The sequence below is a fragment of the Saimiri boliviensis genome, chromosome 12 (assembly GCF_048565385.1).
Source record: "Saimiri boliviensis isolate mSaiBol1 chromosome 12, mSaiBol1.pri, whole genome shotgun sequence".
Classification (NCBI taxonomy): Eukaryota; Metazoa; Chordata; class Mammalia; order Primates; family Cebidae; genus Saimiri; species Saimiri boliviensis.
The window spans coordinates 27,068,938-27,082,434 of NC_133460.1; the positions used below are offsets into that span (position 1 = coordinate 27,068,938).

The following is a 13,497-nucleotide window of genomic DNA, read 5'->3' on the forward strand; positions in this document are numbered from 1 at the left end:
CTGGCACTTCAGGCGGGTGCTGGAGAAAGGGCTGGTATTGGCACCAGATCTAACTCTGCATGTGGCAGCCAGAGATGAAAGATGTGAATCATGCATTGCAGGCAAAAGTGGTTAGCTAACTTCCCCAGACAGAGAAGGAGAGGAGGCCCCACACTACCCAGGTGTAAGTTACTCTCTGCAACAGCTCGTGCCCAACTGGGAGGTGCTATTCTCATGCTTCTTTTGGTCATTCATTTATTTATTCATTTAACCTTTCATTTGGGAGTCTGCTTGTTTACTCATTCACTGAGAACTAACCAGCCAGCCTGGCCAGTCCCCTAAGTAACATATCTTTAACGTCTCTGTGTGCTTGGCCCTGTGGCTGACCCCAGGGATGCAGGGGATCAAAACACAGTGCCGGTGTACCATGAGTGGCCGGACCGTGGCTGGCTGAGCCAGAGTGTTGAGTATGGGGCCAGACCTGTTCCTGAACATTACAGGGTCTCTGTCACATGCATGTCTTTTTTGTAGGCATGAGCCTGTCCTCTGTGACGCTGGCCAGCGCCCTGCAGGTCAGGGGTGAAGCTCTGTCTGAGGAGGAAATCTGGTCCCTCCTGTCCCTGGCTGCTGAGCAGCTCCTGGAAGACCTCCGCAGCGGTAAGAGTGTGTTTGGGTGGTCAAGTCACGGGGAGCTGAATGTGAAGCTTCCCACACAAACATAGTTCTGGCTGCTGCTGCTGCTTTAAAAAAATGTTTTTCTCATCAACCTCTGAGAGCACAGAACAAGGTTACTGCTTCTTGATCTGTGATTAGTCTGAGGTATTAGAATGAGTAGACAAACAGCACCCACCCATGGAGCTGCACTGGGAGGGCAGGCCTGTCTCTGGGACCCATGCCACGTTGCAGCGTTGAAAGAAAGGCTTTGCTTCTGCCTTGGTGTTGAAGCATTTCCAGGCATGCAAAGCCAGGAGGTTTCAGGAAGAGAGTGACTGAGGTTCTGTGGCCATCTAACAGCACATGGGGACTGTCTCTGGGCATAGCCAGAGATGAGAGGCAGGGGGCGGTCACCCAGGACACCCCTACACTCTGTTCGCCAGATGCTGTACTAGTCCGTGCCTCATCAGAAGGCAGACCTGGCCAGGTGTGGTGGCTCACGCCTGTGATCACAACACTTTGGGAGGCCGAGGTAGGCAGATCACCTGAGGTCAGGAGTTTGAGACCAGCCTGGCCAACATGGTAAAACCCTGTCTCTCCTAAAAATACAAAAAAAAACAAAAACAAAAACACAATAATAATAATAAATAAATTGCCAGGTGTGGTGGCACCCACCTGTAATCTCAGCTACTTGGGAGGCTGAGACAGGGGAATTGCTTGAACCTGGGAGGCAGAGGTTGCAGTGAGCCAAGATTTTGCCACTGCCCTCCAGTCTGAGCAACAGAGCAAGACTTCATCTCAAGAAACAAAACAAAACAAACAAACAAAAGAAGGCAGACCTACCCTGTGGTCTAAACAGGGGAGGTTAATAGGAAGAATTATTAAGTTGTATTTGAATAGTAACTGTAAGGCATAGGAAAATGCTCATGGGTTGTGGTGGCTCATGCCTATAATCCCAGGAATTTGAGAGCCAAGGCAGGTGGATCACCTGAGGTCAGGAGTTCAAGACCAGTCTGGCCAACATGGCGAAACCCTGTTTCTACTAAAAATGCAAAAAAAAAAAAAAAAAAAAAAATTAGCCAGGTGTGGTGGTGTGTGCCTATAATCCCAGCTATTTGGGAGGCTGAGGCAGGAGAATTGCTTGAACCTGGGAGGCGTAGGTTGCAGTGAGCAGAGATTGTACCATTGCACTCCAGTCTGAGCGACAAGAATGCAAAACTCAGTCTCAAAAAAAAAGAAAGAAAAAGAAAAAGAAAATGCTACTGGGTCTCCTAGGGCTGAGGGCAGGTGCCCAGTGAGGGATGAACTTTGAAGGGAAGCCCCCTTCCCGGTTTGGGGTTCGGAGCTGTGCTTGCAGTCCATGATGACGGTGGAATTTGCTGGTGTGCTCAGCCAGTGGTGATCTGCAGTCACGGCTCAGGCAATAGCCGCTGGTGGCCAGGCGGTGAGCAAGCAGAGCTGCTGGGGGTCGGGGGGAGACTTTGGAGTGTAGGTGGGCTCAGATGAGTCACCTTTCTTAGGGTTGGTGTGGGCAGGAGGCCTGCTGGGGTCTTGTGTAGACTTGAGAAGGTTGTCACATATCTAGTTCAGGCCTTGAGGTGGCCTGGGGACCTTCTGTCCTGGGCGTGTGTTTTGTGCAGAGTGCTACCTCCAGGTGGTCTCACACTAAACTCCAGAAACTGTGAGAGTTAAGAACTCCTGCAGTGTCTCTCCAGCGCCCTCTACTGAGAAAGCTGCACACTGAGCTCTCAGTACAGGAGAGACCTAAGGGAGAGGTCTCCAAGGATGACTATGGCGCTCCTAGGCATTAAGCTCCAGAAAAAACGCTGAGTGCCCACACTCAGGTGTCAACTCAAAGGTCACACATGCTTGAGGGTTGTCGTGCATGCAGCAGAGGCTCCTGGCGTGAAAGATCACACATGTTCTGTGAGGGTGATGGGTCCCAGCATGGACTGATGGAGGAGGCTGTCATCTGTGCCTCCAGCGTCATCTTCTCCCTCTTCCCTACCCTGGGGGTTCTGATGTACAGCTACAGGGCTCCCAGAAGACCAGCTGCCTTGGGTCCTGGTCTGGCTCTAGAAATTCCAGGTGGGCCTGACCTTTCTTTATCTTTTACCTTGAGACTCTTGGGCCATGGGTGAATTTGGATGCAGGTGCTAACTTCCTGCCATGGCCACAGCCACCTTTTATGATACGTGTTCCCATGCATTAGGGTTGAATTTATTCTGTTCCATGTCTCCTCCAGTTCTTGCCCACATTCAGTCCCAGAGGTGGGTACCACCAGGCACCTGCTGGGCACAGTCCTACCCTGGCCCCCCAGATGGAAAAGCTCTGTCTCTACAGCCCCATCATTGGCTTGGTTTCAGATTCATCGGACTATGTAATCTGCCCCTGGTCAGCCCTGCTTTCTGCAGCTGGACGCCTTTCTTTCCAAGGCCATGTTTCTCACATAGAGGCTGCTCCTTTCAAGGCCCCTGAACTGCTACAGGGACAGAGCGAGGATGAGCAGTCTGATGCATCTCAGGTAAGCTGTCCATCTCCTCTGCAGCTCCTGAGTCCCGTGACCGTCCCGGCCGCATCCCCAGCTCCCAGCTCAGCCTTGCAGAGCTTGACTGTCAACACCAAAGCAAAGTGGGTTTGAGCATTTTATTCCCAGGCTTTCTCGTCAGCAACTTACTAGCTCATGGACAAGGGCAAGTCTACTTCTCTGAGCCTCAATTTCTGCATTGGTAAAGTGGGGTTAATGTGGCTCAACCCCACATTATATTGGCTAATTTCAATATTTAAAAAGAAGTGTTGAAAAGCTGTGGTTAAGTGGTCTTCCACATTGGTACCATTGGCAGTAGGTAGCAAGACAGCTTAAAATGGCCCAACTAGGAATTTATCCGAAGGCACAAGTAAGGATGGATTTAGCTGCAGCAGTGCTGATTGTCATGTTGCTGACATTAGTGATAAATTGGAAACAAGCTAAATAGTCAGTGAGAGAGGACATGAGACAAAACAGCATTAAAATGAGGCATAGAAGCTTATTTAATGACTTGAAAAAAAATTCAATATATGCACACATAATATTATCCAAGTTTGGTTAGAGAGAATGAAAGAGAGAGAGAGGAAGTTCTAAAAATAAATACACCAAAGTGTCTACAGTGATTATTTCTGGATGGCAACATCAGTGGAGATTTTTGATTTTCCTGCTTTGGACCTATTTTGCTTATGAATAGCAAAAGTTTCCAGTAAACATCATTTTTAATTTCTAAGAGCATTTTAATTCTCTTGAAGGAGAGAATGGTGCAAGGCAGACAGACAACACTGGATGGGGCATGGTGGGTGTTTACTCAGCGAATTCTGTTTCTTCTTCCTTGCCCTTTCATGGGAAAAGGGCAGCCGTGAAAGTGCTGCCCCCTTCAGGAGGTATCCTGGAATGCGGGCTGCTTTCCCTCCAGGCTCTGAAAGGCAGAGACTGGGGCCTTGGTAGCTTCCAGATTTGGTTTGGAAGACATCTGGGTCCACGTGTCTCTAAGTCAGATCGCAACAGTGAAAGCATGAGAGTTCCAGTCACAGTGGCCCCAGCTCTGGCACCCCCTCCCCTCTGGCATTCTGGAAGTCACTCTGGCATCCAAGCCCACACACCTTCTTACACTGCCAGGACCCCAGGGGTGAATCACTGATTCCTGGACTGAACACAGATTTGGGCGCCTCTCAGATCTGTTTGGGTCTCTTGGCTCCACCTACACCAAGTTGCCTCCTATACCCTGGGCTCAGCTAAGATATCACATCTTGAACCCTGGGATTGGGCTTTCTGCATGACTGCCAATGCCAATGCAACCTGAGAATGCAGGGGAGCTAGCTTCTTATAGAGGAAACTTAGCCAGTGGTGAACAAAAGTCTGGAGGGAACTAGAGAATCCATTTCCCTCCTCTTTCTCTTGTGGATGACTTTGTGATGTGTAAGCCTTGCAAGCCTTCTAGAGAAGTCCTGAGTGCTAGGAAGCCCTGTCTGCTGCCCTTCCTGCTGTGCTCTGTTGCTTGTTGTAAGGAGGTGACTAGCATTTTGATCCTGCATGTCACGTTGGTCCCTGCCTCCCTTCCTCTTTTCTCTTCACTCTCATTGCCCTGGGCTTGCAGCTCCTGAATGAAGGGTCTGCACTAAACCCTTGCCTCAGGCTCCACTTTCGGATGTACCTGTGTTAATACAGATTTGAGCGCTCCTGGGGCCCTTCCCTAATCATCCTAGCACTCGCTGGTGAGGAACAGGCATCACCCTCCTGATTGCAGGTTGGTCTCCACTGCGTACCTTGTGAAGGCCTAGTCACTCCTCTGCCCAGAGCATCTTTGAGGTAGAAAATTATGTTTCTCCCTCCTGCGTACTTTTCTCCAGGCAGAGGCATGAGGACTCCAATACTTTCAGGGCTAATAGGCTGAGTTAAGAACTGGGTAAGTGTATTGCTGAGTCCTGGCCAGGAAGATGAGAAGGAGTGTGAGCTGGAAGAGATTCAATGTGAGACTGACTGAGCTCTGAACTAACCAAACCGCTTCTTTTGCTGTTAATTTAGCACTCTGGGCATATGAAGCATGGCATGTGGAGTGGGCCTTAAGGGGCCAGAGCCACTAGCCTTAAGCCCTGTTTATTAGGCTAGGAGGCAGAGTCACTAGGTTACTTGATCTCTTCCAGCATCTCTAACACTCAGTTCTGTTCATCGCTGTTCTTTTCTATTCATCACAGGCTCCTCTCTTCATCCAACTTGGCATGGGTTCATGGCAGGAGCAGTTGGGCAACTAGGAGAAGGCTCCCTGGACAGGCTGTGCTCAGAATCCTCCCGGAGTCCTGGGTCCTGTTCTGATGTCGGGAGGATGTGCCCAGACCCCTCTGCCTGGACCAATATCCTGCCCTAACCAGTGCATTGACATATCTCCCCAACTACTTGGCATCTTAGCCCCAGGCACAGGTCAGGTGGGAGGTGTGGGCAGGTCTCTAACTACAAGTCCCCTGTGCTGCCAGTACCCCATCCCATGCTCACGGCAGACATCACCAATCAAACATGGCGTCCTTTCCCACTGAGCCAGGAGTTGCCTTCAAAATCCTTCTCACCAACCCTCTACTGACAGTGTCTACTAATGGGCTGAATTCAGAATTTTGGAAGAAGCCTTTTGTCATGTGGCCAAGGCCTTGCCCTAAGACATTTTTGGCCAGAGCCCTTGGAATCCACGTGAGCTTCCAGGTGTGGGTAGTGCCTGTGGCAGGGCTAGGGTGCTGGAGCTCGGTCTATGCTCCAGTCCCTGCAGCGCCACAGGTTTTTATAGTCTATTGTGCTGATCATGTGGGAAGACCAGCCTTGCAGGTTGCAGTCACTGCAATTGGTTCTGGGAGCTCGTTGGGTTAATGGGAAAGAAATGGCCGTCTGCTAAGCCCTGCTCTTCAAGTCCTTTCTCCGGAAATGGGGATCCAGCTCGTGAGCTGTTTTGCATGGTATCTATGCACGTTCATCTGAGGGGTGGGAGCTGGTTTCAGGATACAATTTCAAGGGAAGATGAGAGCTAATGAATTGGCACAGGTGACACTGAACACATCTTGACTTTGATATATGAACAACCAAAACCCAAAACTAAAACTACTTGTATCAAATCCGGTGGGCGGCTCAAATAACTGTGTGTTTTTACCTGCCATGTTGCATTACCTCATTGTTTCCTTCTAAAGTTCCAAAAATGATTTCCTGAAAAGACAGACCTTAAGGGAAACGTGCCTTGTCAGTTACAATAGAAGCCCCACAGTAAAAGCCAACTGACATTGATTGAGGACTGGCATAATCCAGAAGCCATGTAGCCAAGCGGGGACAATTAAAATGCCTGCACCGCAGGATTGCAGTGGGAGTAAATAAGTTTATATGGGTGAAAGACGTAGAAAAGGCTTGGTACACTGTAAGTGCTCTATGTCCAATAATAGTTAACACTACCATCTTCAGGAGCTTTTGACTTAATCCTTATTAGAATTCAGGCAGAAAACTCATTTTTAAGATGAAGAAACTGAGAGTCAGAGACACCAGACAATGCTCTTCCTGTGACACCATTTTGCTTTTTGACAAGATATGGTGCATTTTAATTAGGCTGAACCATAATGTGTCATGGAAACAGAAGGCCTAAAATACAGTGGTGAGGACCAAAGATATAGTTATTAGTTACTTAACAAGACGTCTAGGGATTGGTCAGCAGCTGATTTATGTCACCAAGGATCCAGGTTGTGTATTTCCATTCTACCTTCCCCAGTGTCTGGCTTTCTGTCCTGTGCTTACTGTCTCATTGTCACAGAATGGCTGCGAAGACTCCATGTATCAATCACATCAATGTTCAAGGCAGGAACAAGGGGGAAAGGGTGGGGCCTGTCACATGTGTCCTTTTGTCAGTAAAGCAAAAGCCTTATCAGAAGCCCCCTAACAGATTTCTCTTATGCCTTTCACCAAAACAGAGTGTCATGGTTTCTGCTAGAAAGCAAAGTTCTGGCTTTCTAGCCTCTGGAGTAGGAGGTGACAAGGGTTAAGGGAGTTGCAGATGGTGCTGGACTAGCCAGACAACAGTGTCTGCTCATGCAGAAATTGGAATATATTTTCCTTGCAGGACCATGGAATAACGGAGGTAACTGGAATCTAATCATGTCCTCTTCTTTTGGGCAGATGCACGTCTATTCTTTAGGAATGACCCTCTACTGGTCGGCAGGGTTTCATGTTCCGCCAAATCAGGTTTGTAAACAAGATACTCCAAGTCTTGCCAGGCTATGTCTTTGGGTTTATTTAGTGGTTTTCTTCTGACCAGGGACCACGTTTACTGAGGACACATACCGCCACTCTCTCCTCCTAGGTCCTAAGCAGGCTTTGCAAACTCATTACACAACTCCTTCCTGCTAGTGCAGAAACAACCTCAGAATCCTACTTAACATAGCACTCCAGGCAGCCATAATTTGGGATTGGCAAGCAAGATTGGCCATCTCTGCTCAGAGGAAGTATTAATAGCAAGCTAGAGAATTTTATAGACACTGAAGATACAGATTTACATGTATTTTAAAAAGGCTTTAAAACAGCCCTTCCCAAAGGGAGATGCTTCTCTGAAAAAGGCTTCTGTGCTCAACAGATTTGGGCAAATGCTCCCTACAATATCTCCCTCTAAAAGACTTTTAGTCATTTATTAAAGACTACAAGGAGGCTTAAAGCTTAGAAACTTTTAAACTTTATCTTGGCGAGGCATGGTGGCTCACACCTGTAGTCCCAGCACTTTGGAAGGCTAAGGTGGGCAGATCACTTGAGCTCAGGAGTTAGAGACCAGCCTGGACAACATGGCAAAACAAAATACAAAAATTAGCTGGGTGTGGTGGTGCACATCTGTAGTCCCAGCTACTCGGGAGGCTGAAGCACAAGAATCACTTAAACCCTGGGGATTGGGAGGGGAAGGTTGCAGTGAGTGGAGATCGCACCACTGCACTCCAGCCTGGGCAACAGAGCAAAATTCTGTCTCAAAAAAGAAATATATAAAAATATCCTAACATTTTACACAATTTTCAACTATAGAATATAAGTTTTTGTATACGTTTCCATTTGACACCATAACAATTCCTTAGAGACTGGAGCCGTAAGAACTCATGCTGGAGAGCCCTTCCCAGCTGACCTGGCCAGACTGGCTCCCTCCCTCCTCCTCCCTTCTTCTGCCTTTCTTTCTACTCACCCCTATCTGCTCCAATTCAACATCCAGGTGCTTCCTGGGTGGTCCTTCTAAAACAGAGACTAGCTCACGACCCCCTAGCATGCAATCTTTCGTAGCACCTCACTCCCCATGGGGTTACCTTCTGGCTTCTCAGTGAGACACACCTGGAGCCTAGGATGGGGTCCCTGCTCCCATCTAGTTCCCCTTTGGCACTCTGCCACAATCAGGTCTGGCTTCCTGGGTGTGTGTCCTGTGTAATAGCGCAGGGTCCTGCATTTAGTTGAATGCTCTGCTATCACTGTCCTGGAATTCTTAATAATTTTGAACAAGGGACCCCGCACCGCCATTTTCCCCCGGGGCACCTGTCCTGCTCGTAACCCCTTTCCATTCAGACACGTGCCAGCTCCTCTGCACCTTTGTGCCTTTCCACACACTGCTCCCTCCACCAGCACCTCACCCCCCACTTTTCTCCTGGTTAAGTCCAGTCTAGGCTAAGCCCCTTCCTCTACATTAGTGCCATGGCCTGTGCTTCCCAAGGTCAAAGCCCTTGTCATCCTGTATGGTCTTTGTCTCTTTTAGTGACTGTCTCTCTCATCACACTGTTTTTTTCCTGAAAGCAGGGACTGTATCTGGTGTGGCTGTGCAGCACCAGGAGCAAAAGAGGCCTCTGATTTGCTGTGAAGGTGGGACAGCGGGCTGTACAGAGATAGGTGCCCACAGCTGCTGCTCCCTGGCAAGAAGCGGTAGTGCAGTCTTTATCTGGAAAGTGATTGACGATGTGGGTTGAGCTGGAGGAAAAGTCTGACTTTGAATCTGAATTTGAGACCTTTCTCATATGAATTGTGGTCATTTAAATGCAGGGGGGAAATGCCCATCTTTACTAAAAGTACAAAAATGAGCCAGGCCTGGTGGTGGGTACCTGTAATCCCAGTTACTTGGGAGGCTGAGGCAGGAAATTGCTTGAACCCTGTAGGTGGAGGTTGCAGTGATCCGAGATTGCGCCACTGCACTCCAGCTTGGGTGACAGAGTGAGACTCCATCTCAAAAAAATATATATATGCTTCTGTTTTCTTTTGCCCTGTGGGTACACATGACATAAAGTTCAAGCAACAACGATTGAGCGCTTCTGCTCACTGCTGCCTGTACTGAAGTGAACAGGAATAGGCTACAGTCCGTGTGTTCCTAGAGCTCACATTCCAGGAGAAAGGCCCAGTGAGACCCTTGGAGTAACTGGATACAATGACAAGCTGTGCAGGTGAACTTGAGTGAAAGGCTGACCTCTTGTTTGATTTGGGATGCTTGGCACAGGTGGAAATTCATCTTGTCAAAGCGTCTATTTTTCATGAGCATTCCAAGCACATGCTTGGGCAGAAGGGTGTTCTGGATTAGAAAGCCGCAGACGACACACAACTGACACAGGGATGATTGCTCTGCACTTGGCGGCCTCAGTGACAGATCTTGTGTCTGTCCTTAAACTCTCCAAAAGGAGCAGGCATCTGCTCTGGTGCTTGTGGGAACAGCCGTTTCCATGTCCCCGAGGCCCGCCTGACTAGGTGCTGGCCTCGCAGCAGCAGCTCTGGCTGCTCTCCCTTCTCACCTCACCTGTCTGCCTCCAGCCCCTGCAGCTCCGCGAGCCCCTGCACTCCATCCTGCTGACCATGTGCGAAGACCAGCCTCACAGGCGGTGCACGTTGCAATCGGTTCTGGAAGCTTGTGGGGCTCATGAGAAAGAAGTGTCTGTCTACCCAGCCCCTGCTGGTCTCCACATCAGAAGGCTGGTTGGCTTGGTTCTGGGCACCATTTCTGAGGTCAGTAGAGAACTGTGGTTTTCAACCAATAGCTGCCGGTCATGTGTGGCTATTAAAATTTTAGTTAGCTAAATTATAATTTGCTAACATAAAATAAAACATTAAATTCATCCATCACATCTGTCACATTTCAAGCGCTCAGTTGCCACTTTTAGTGAGTGATGACCCTATTGGAAAGAGTGAATCTAGAACATTCTTGTCATTGCAGTTCTATTGGGCAGTGCTGGCAAAGACCTTTGGGCAAGCCTCAGTTTCTCACATGGCGAAGACACTTGAGATCTTTGCAAGTGCCTCTTTACATAAAGCAATCATGTTGAGAACTCATGATTCAGTTCTCTTATCAAAATTCAACTCTAGGTTCTGTACAGAAGCCTTCCCTGACCTTGTTTGTGTGGTTCCTGGCTGCCCTCCCGACTGCTGTTTTGTACCTGCGGGGGGTCCTTTGCTGTGCTTGTCACGCTGTGCTGCTTGCTGCCCTGTACTCTCCCCAGTGCGCAGCAGGGGGCCTGATGCATAGCAGCCATTTGACTTAGGTTGGATTCTGTCCAAGCAAACCCAGAGACAAGGATTCTTGAGCAAGTTATTTATCGGGGAAATGCTCCTGGGAGAGGGGAGTGATGGTGGCACAGCTGACAAGCTGCAGGATATATTCTCAGCTGGAGACAGCCGCAGCCTGGCACCCTGGAGAGCTCTGGTGCAGGAATGGCACCACGGAGTTGGTCCCTTGTGAGACCAGGGCAGAGCTGGGATAGGGTGGTTAAGTGTGGTGCCTGTAGCACAAAATGCAAGGAAGTTTGTATTTGGGAGGAACCAGACAATAGAGACTAGTTGGGTGGTTGCACTTGTCCAGAGACAAGTTGGAGGGCTGAGACCAGGATTAATGAGGGGCCACATGGATAGAGACAAGGGGACAGCTGGGTGGAACAGTGGCAACAGTCAACCAGAGAAGCCCTCTTCTATCAGAGAAGCCCTCCTCCTTGGATCCCTTCTCTCTTGGCATGGGAGCATGTGGCTCCTATGAATGGAGCCAGAAGACTTGGTGGAAGAAGTGGGCTATATTCGTTTGAAAGATGTTAAAGTCCACCATCCACTGGTGTGCCATTGTCCTGGGCTAGACGCTGTGTTGACCTGCAGCATTTCCATCAGGGGCCCGCAAAGTAGATGTCAGTCACTTATTCCATATTCCCTGGGGCACTGGGATAGGTGTGTGACAGCGGTGCATAAAGCACACAGTGATATCGGGGGAGACAGACAAGCAGCACACTCATGGAACGTGGTGTAGTAGAGCCAGGTGTGAGTGCAGTGATATGGGAAGGTGATCAGAGGGCAGACGTAGAGGCAGAAGCAGAGAGGACGCAGCTCTGGGTCTTATGGGCACAGAGGGGCTTCTGGGGAGACCCGAGCCATGGAGGGAATGGATGAGCAAGAGCACAGATGTGTGTGAGTGCGCGGGTCTGCAGTGGAGAGGTGAAGGCCCTTCAGGGTGCATGTGGGGGTGGGTACAGAGCACATTCCGGGTGCTAGAGAACACATCATTAGGTGCTCACCATGTAGGGCAGACAATTCCACACTGACGCAGTCTGACAGCCAGTTTGCATGTGTCTGGAAAATGCCCCCTCCTCATCTTGGGATGTGGATGTGTGATGCACTGGACCCCCAGGTGGAGAAAAGAGTTGTGGAGGAAAGCTCCTGTGTGCAGCAGAACAGAAGCTACCTGCTTAGGAAGAGGCTGTGTGGGACAAGCAGTGAGAGCCCAGTGGCACCGGCCCCGGAGCGTCTGCATCCCTGCAGAGGTGGGTGTGTACCCTGAGCGGTCCCTGCGTGCACCGGTGGTACCCATTGTATTGTTTCCTGCCCTGTGTGGGCCACACATCCACACTGTGACGGCAGAGAAAGCCCATGTAAGCACTCTTTCAGGAAGCCCCTGGAGAGAAGGGGCTGAGCTTAGGACCCACCCGTGTTCCCGGGAAAGGCTCATTTGGGGACACAACTTAACACAGTTATTTATATCAAATGAAAACTTTAAAAATTACTTCTAACTGCAAGCTGAGAAAATCCAAATTAAAACAAACAACAAAAAAGAAAAACAATTTTTTTCAGTTATTCTTTTGGTTGTGTAAAAAAAGTGATTTTTGAAATACTCTTCAAACCTTCTATTGTCTACTTTTCAACTAAATCTGAGCTTTTTTAAAAAAGGTTAATGATATTGTTTGTTGTCCCTAAAACAAGGTGCAGTTTTCCATTAGGCTTTATCTTCTTCCGTTGTAACCCCCTGTAACTGTCATTTCTGGTTTCTACATGAGGAAACAGATTCAGAGAGGTTTAGTAATTTTACCAAGGTCACGCATCCAGTAAGTCATGATGCCATTCAGGCTCTGGGATGCCTGATTAAAGAAAGCCGTGATCTTGGCTTCTGCCCCTTGCCCTCTACCATGCTGTTTGGTTAGTTTCAGAAGGAAGCACGGAGGCCCAGCACTCTCCAGAGCCCCATTGGAGCACCTCACACAGTCACTGCAGCCTCGTCGTTAACCGGTAAGCAGCAGGCCCTGCAGGGTGCTGTAAACTTGATGTGAGACATGGGTGTGGGGGCTACTGTACCCCGTTTCTTCACTGATGATTAACGAGAAGCCTCTTGCTCCTCCAGAAGATGCCAGCCCTATTTCATTAGCAGACAGAGAAGCCACATTTAAGCAGATCTGAAGCCACGGCGATGAGGCGCCTGGTGGCGGCTGTGCTGCCCGGGCGTCCCGCCTCCTCTGGGAGCCATACTCAGGCTGAGTGGCCTGGCGGAGCAGCAGCATGCCTCAACACTGTTGCCATTGTCCTCGCCATACCATGCTGCGTAACAAGCAACCACAAAACATGGTGGCCTAAAGCAACAATGATATAGTTAGCTCATGATTCTGTGAGTTGGTAATTTAGGCTGTGCTCAGCTGGAAGGTCTTCTAGACTCTGCTGAAAACCTTCCTGCATTTGTGACTATCTGCAGCTCAGCTAGACAGTTTCTCCTGGGGGGTGGATGGCCACTGTCTAGGGAGCTCTGGCTCTCCTCCACCAGCAGGTCAGCCTGGGATTGTTCTCAGGACAGTGGCAGAACTGAGGGGAAGGGAGGGAGGGAGAGAGAGAGAGAGAGAGAGAGAGAGAGAGAGAGAGAGAGAGAGATTCATAAAGCCTCCAGAATTGGCCTTCCACCATTTCTGCATCATTCTGTTGTCCAAATCAAGCCTAAAGGCCAGCCCCATTTCGAGGAGTAGGAAATAGACTCCATCTGTTGATGGCAGGAGGATGCAAAGTTGGATTGCACAGGGTACAGATCAAGGAGAATTGTGGAAATGTTTGCAATTGTCTAACAGGATACTTGAATCAGATCA

At 49.2% G+C, this 13,497-nt stretch overlaps 1 protein-coding gene across 2 annotated transcripts in view; it reads left to right on the forward strand.

Annotated features, from left to right (window-relative positions):
• Positions 1-13,497, forward strand: part of FRMPD2 (FERM and PDZ domain containing 2) — a 126,820-nt gene that overhangs the window by 23,084 nt on the left and 90,239 nt on the right. For both annotated transcript variants that reach the window (XM_074382147.1, XM_003929971.4), the window contains exons 2-7: positions 511-636; positions 3,000-3,157; positions 7,298-7,363; positions 9,935-10,126; positions 11,787-11,919; positions 12,574-12,658. In XM_074382147.1, coding sequence (XP_074238248.1) covers positions 511-636; positions 3,000-3,157; positions 7,298-7,363; positions 9,935-10,126; positions 11,787-11,919; positions 12,574-12,658 — 760 coding nt within the window. The remainder of the gene's footprint in view (positions 1-510; positions 637-2,999; positions 3,158-7,297; positions 7,364-9,934; positions 10,127-11,786; positions 11,920-12,573; positions 12,659-13,497) is intronic.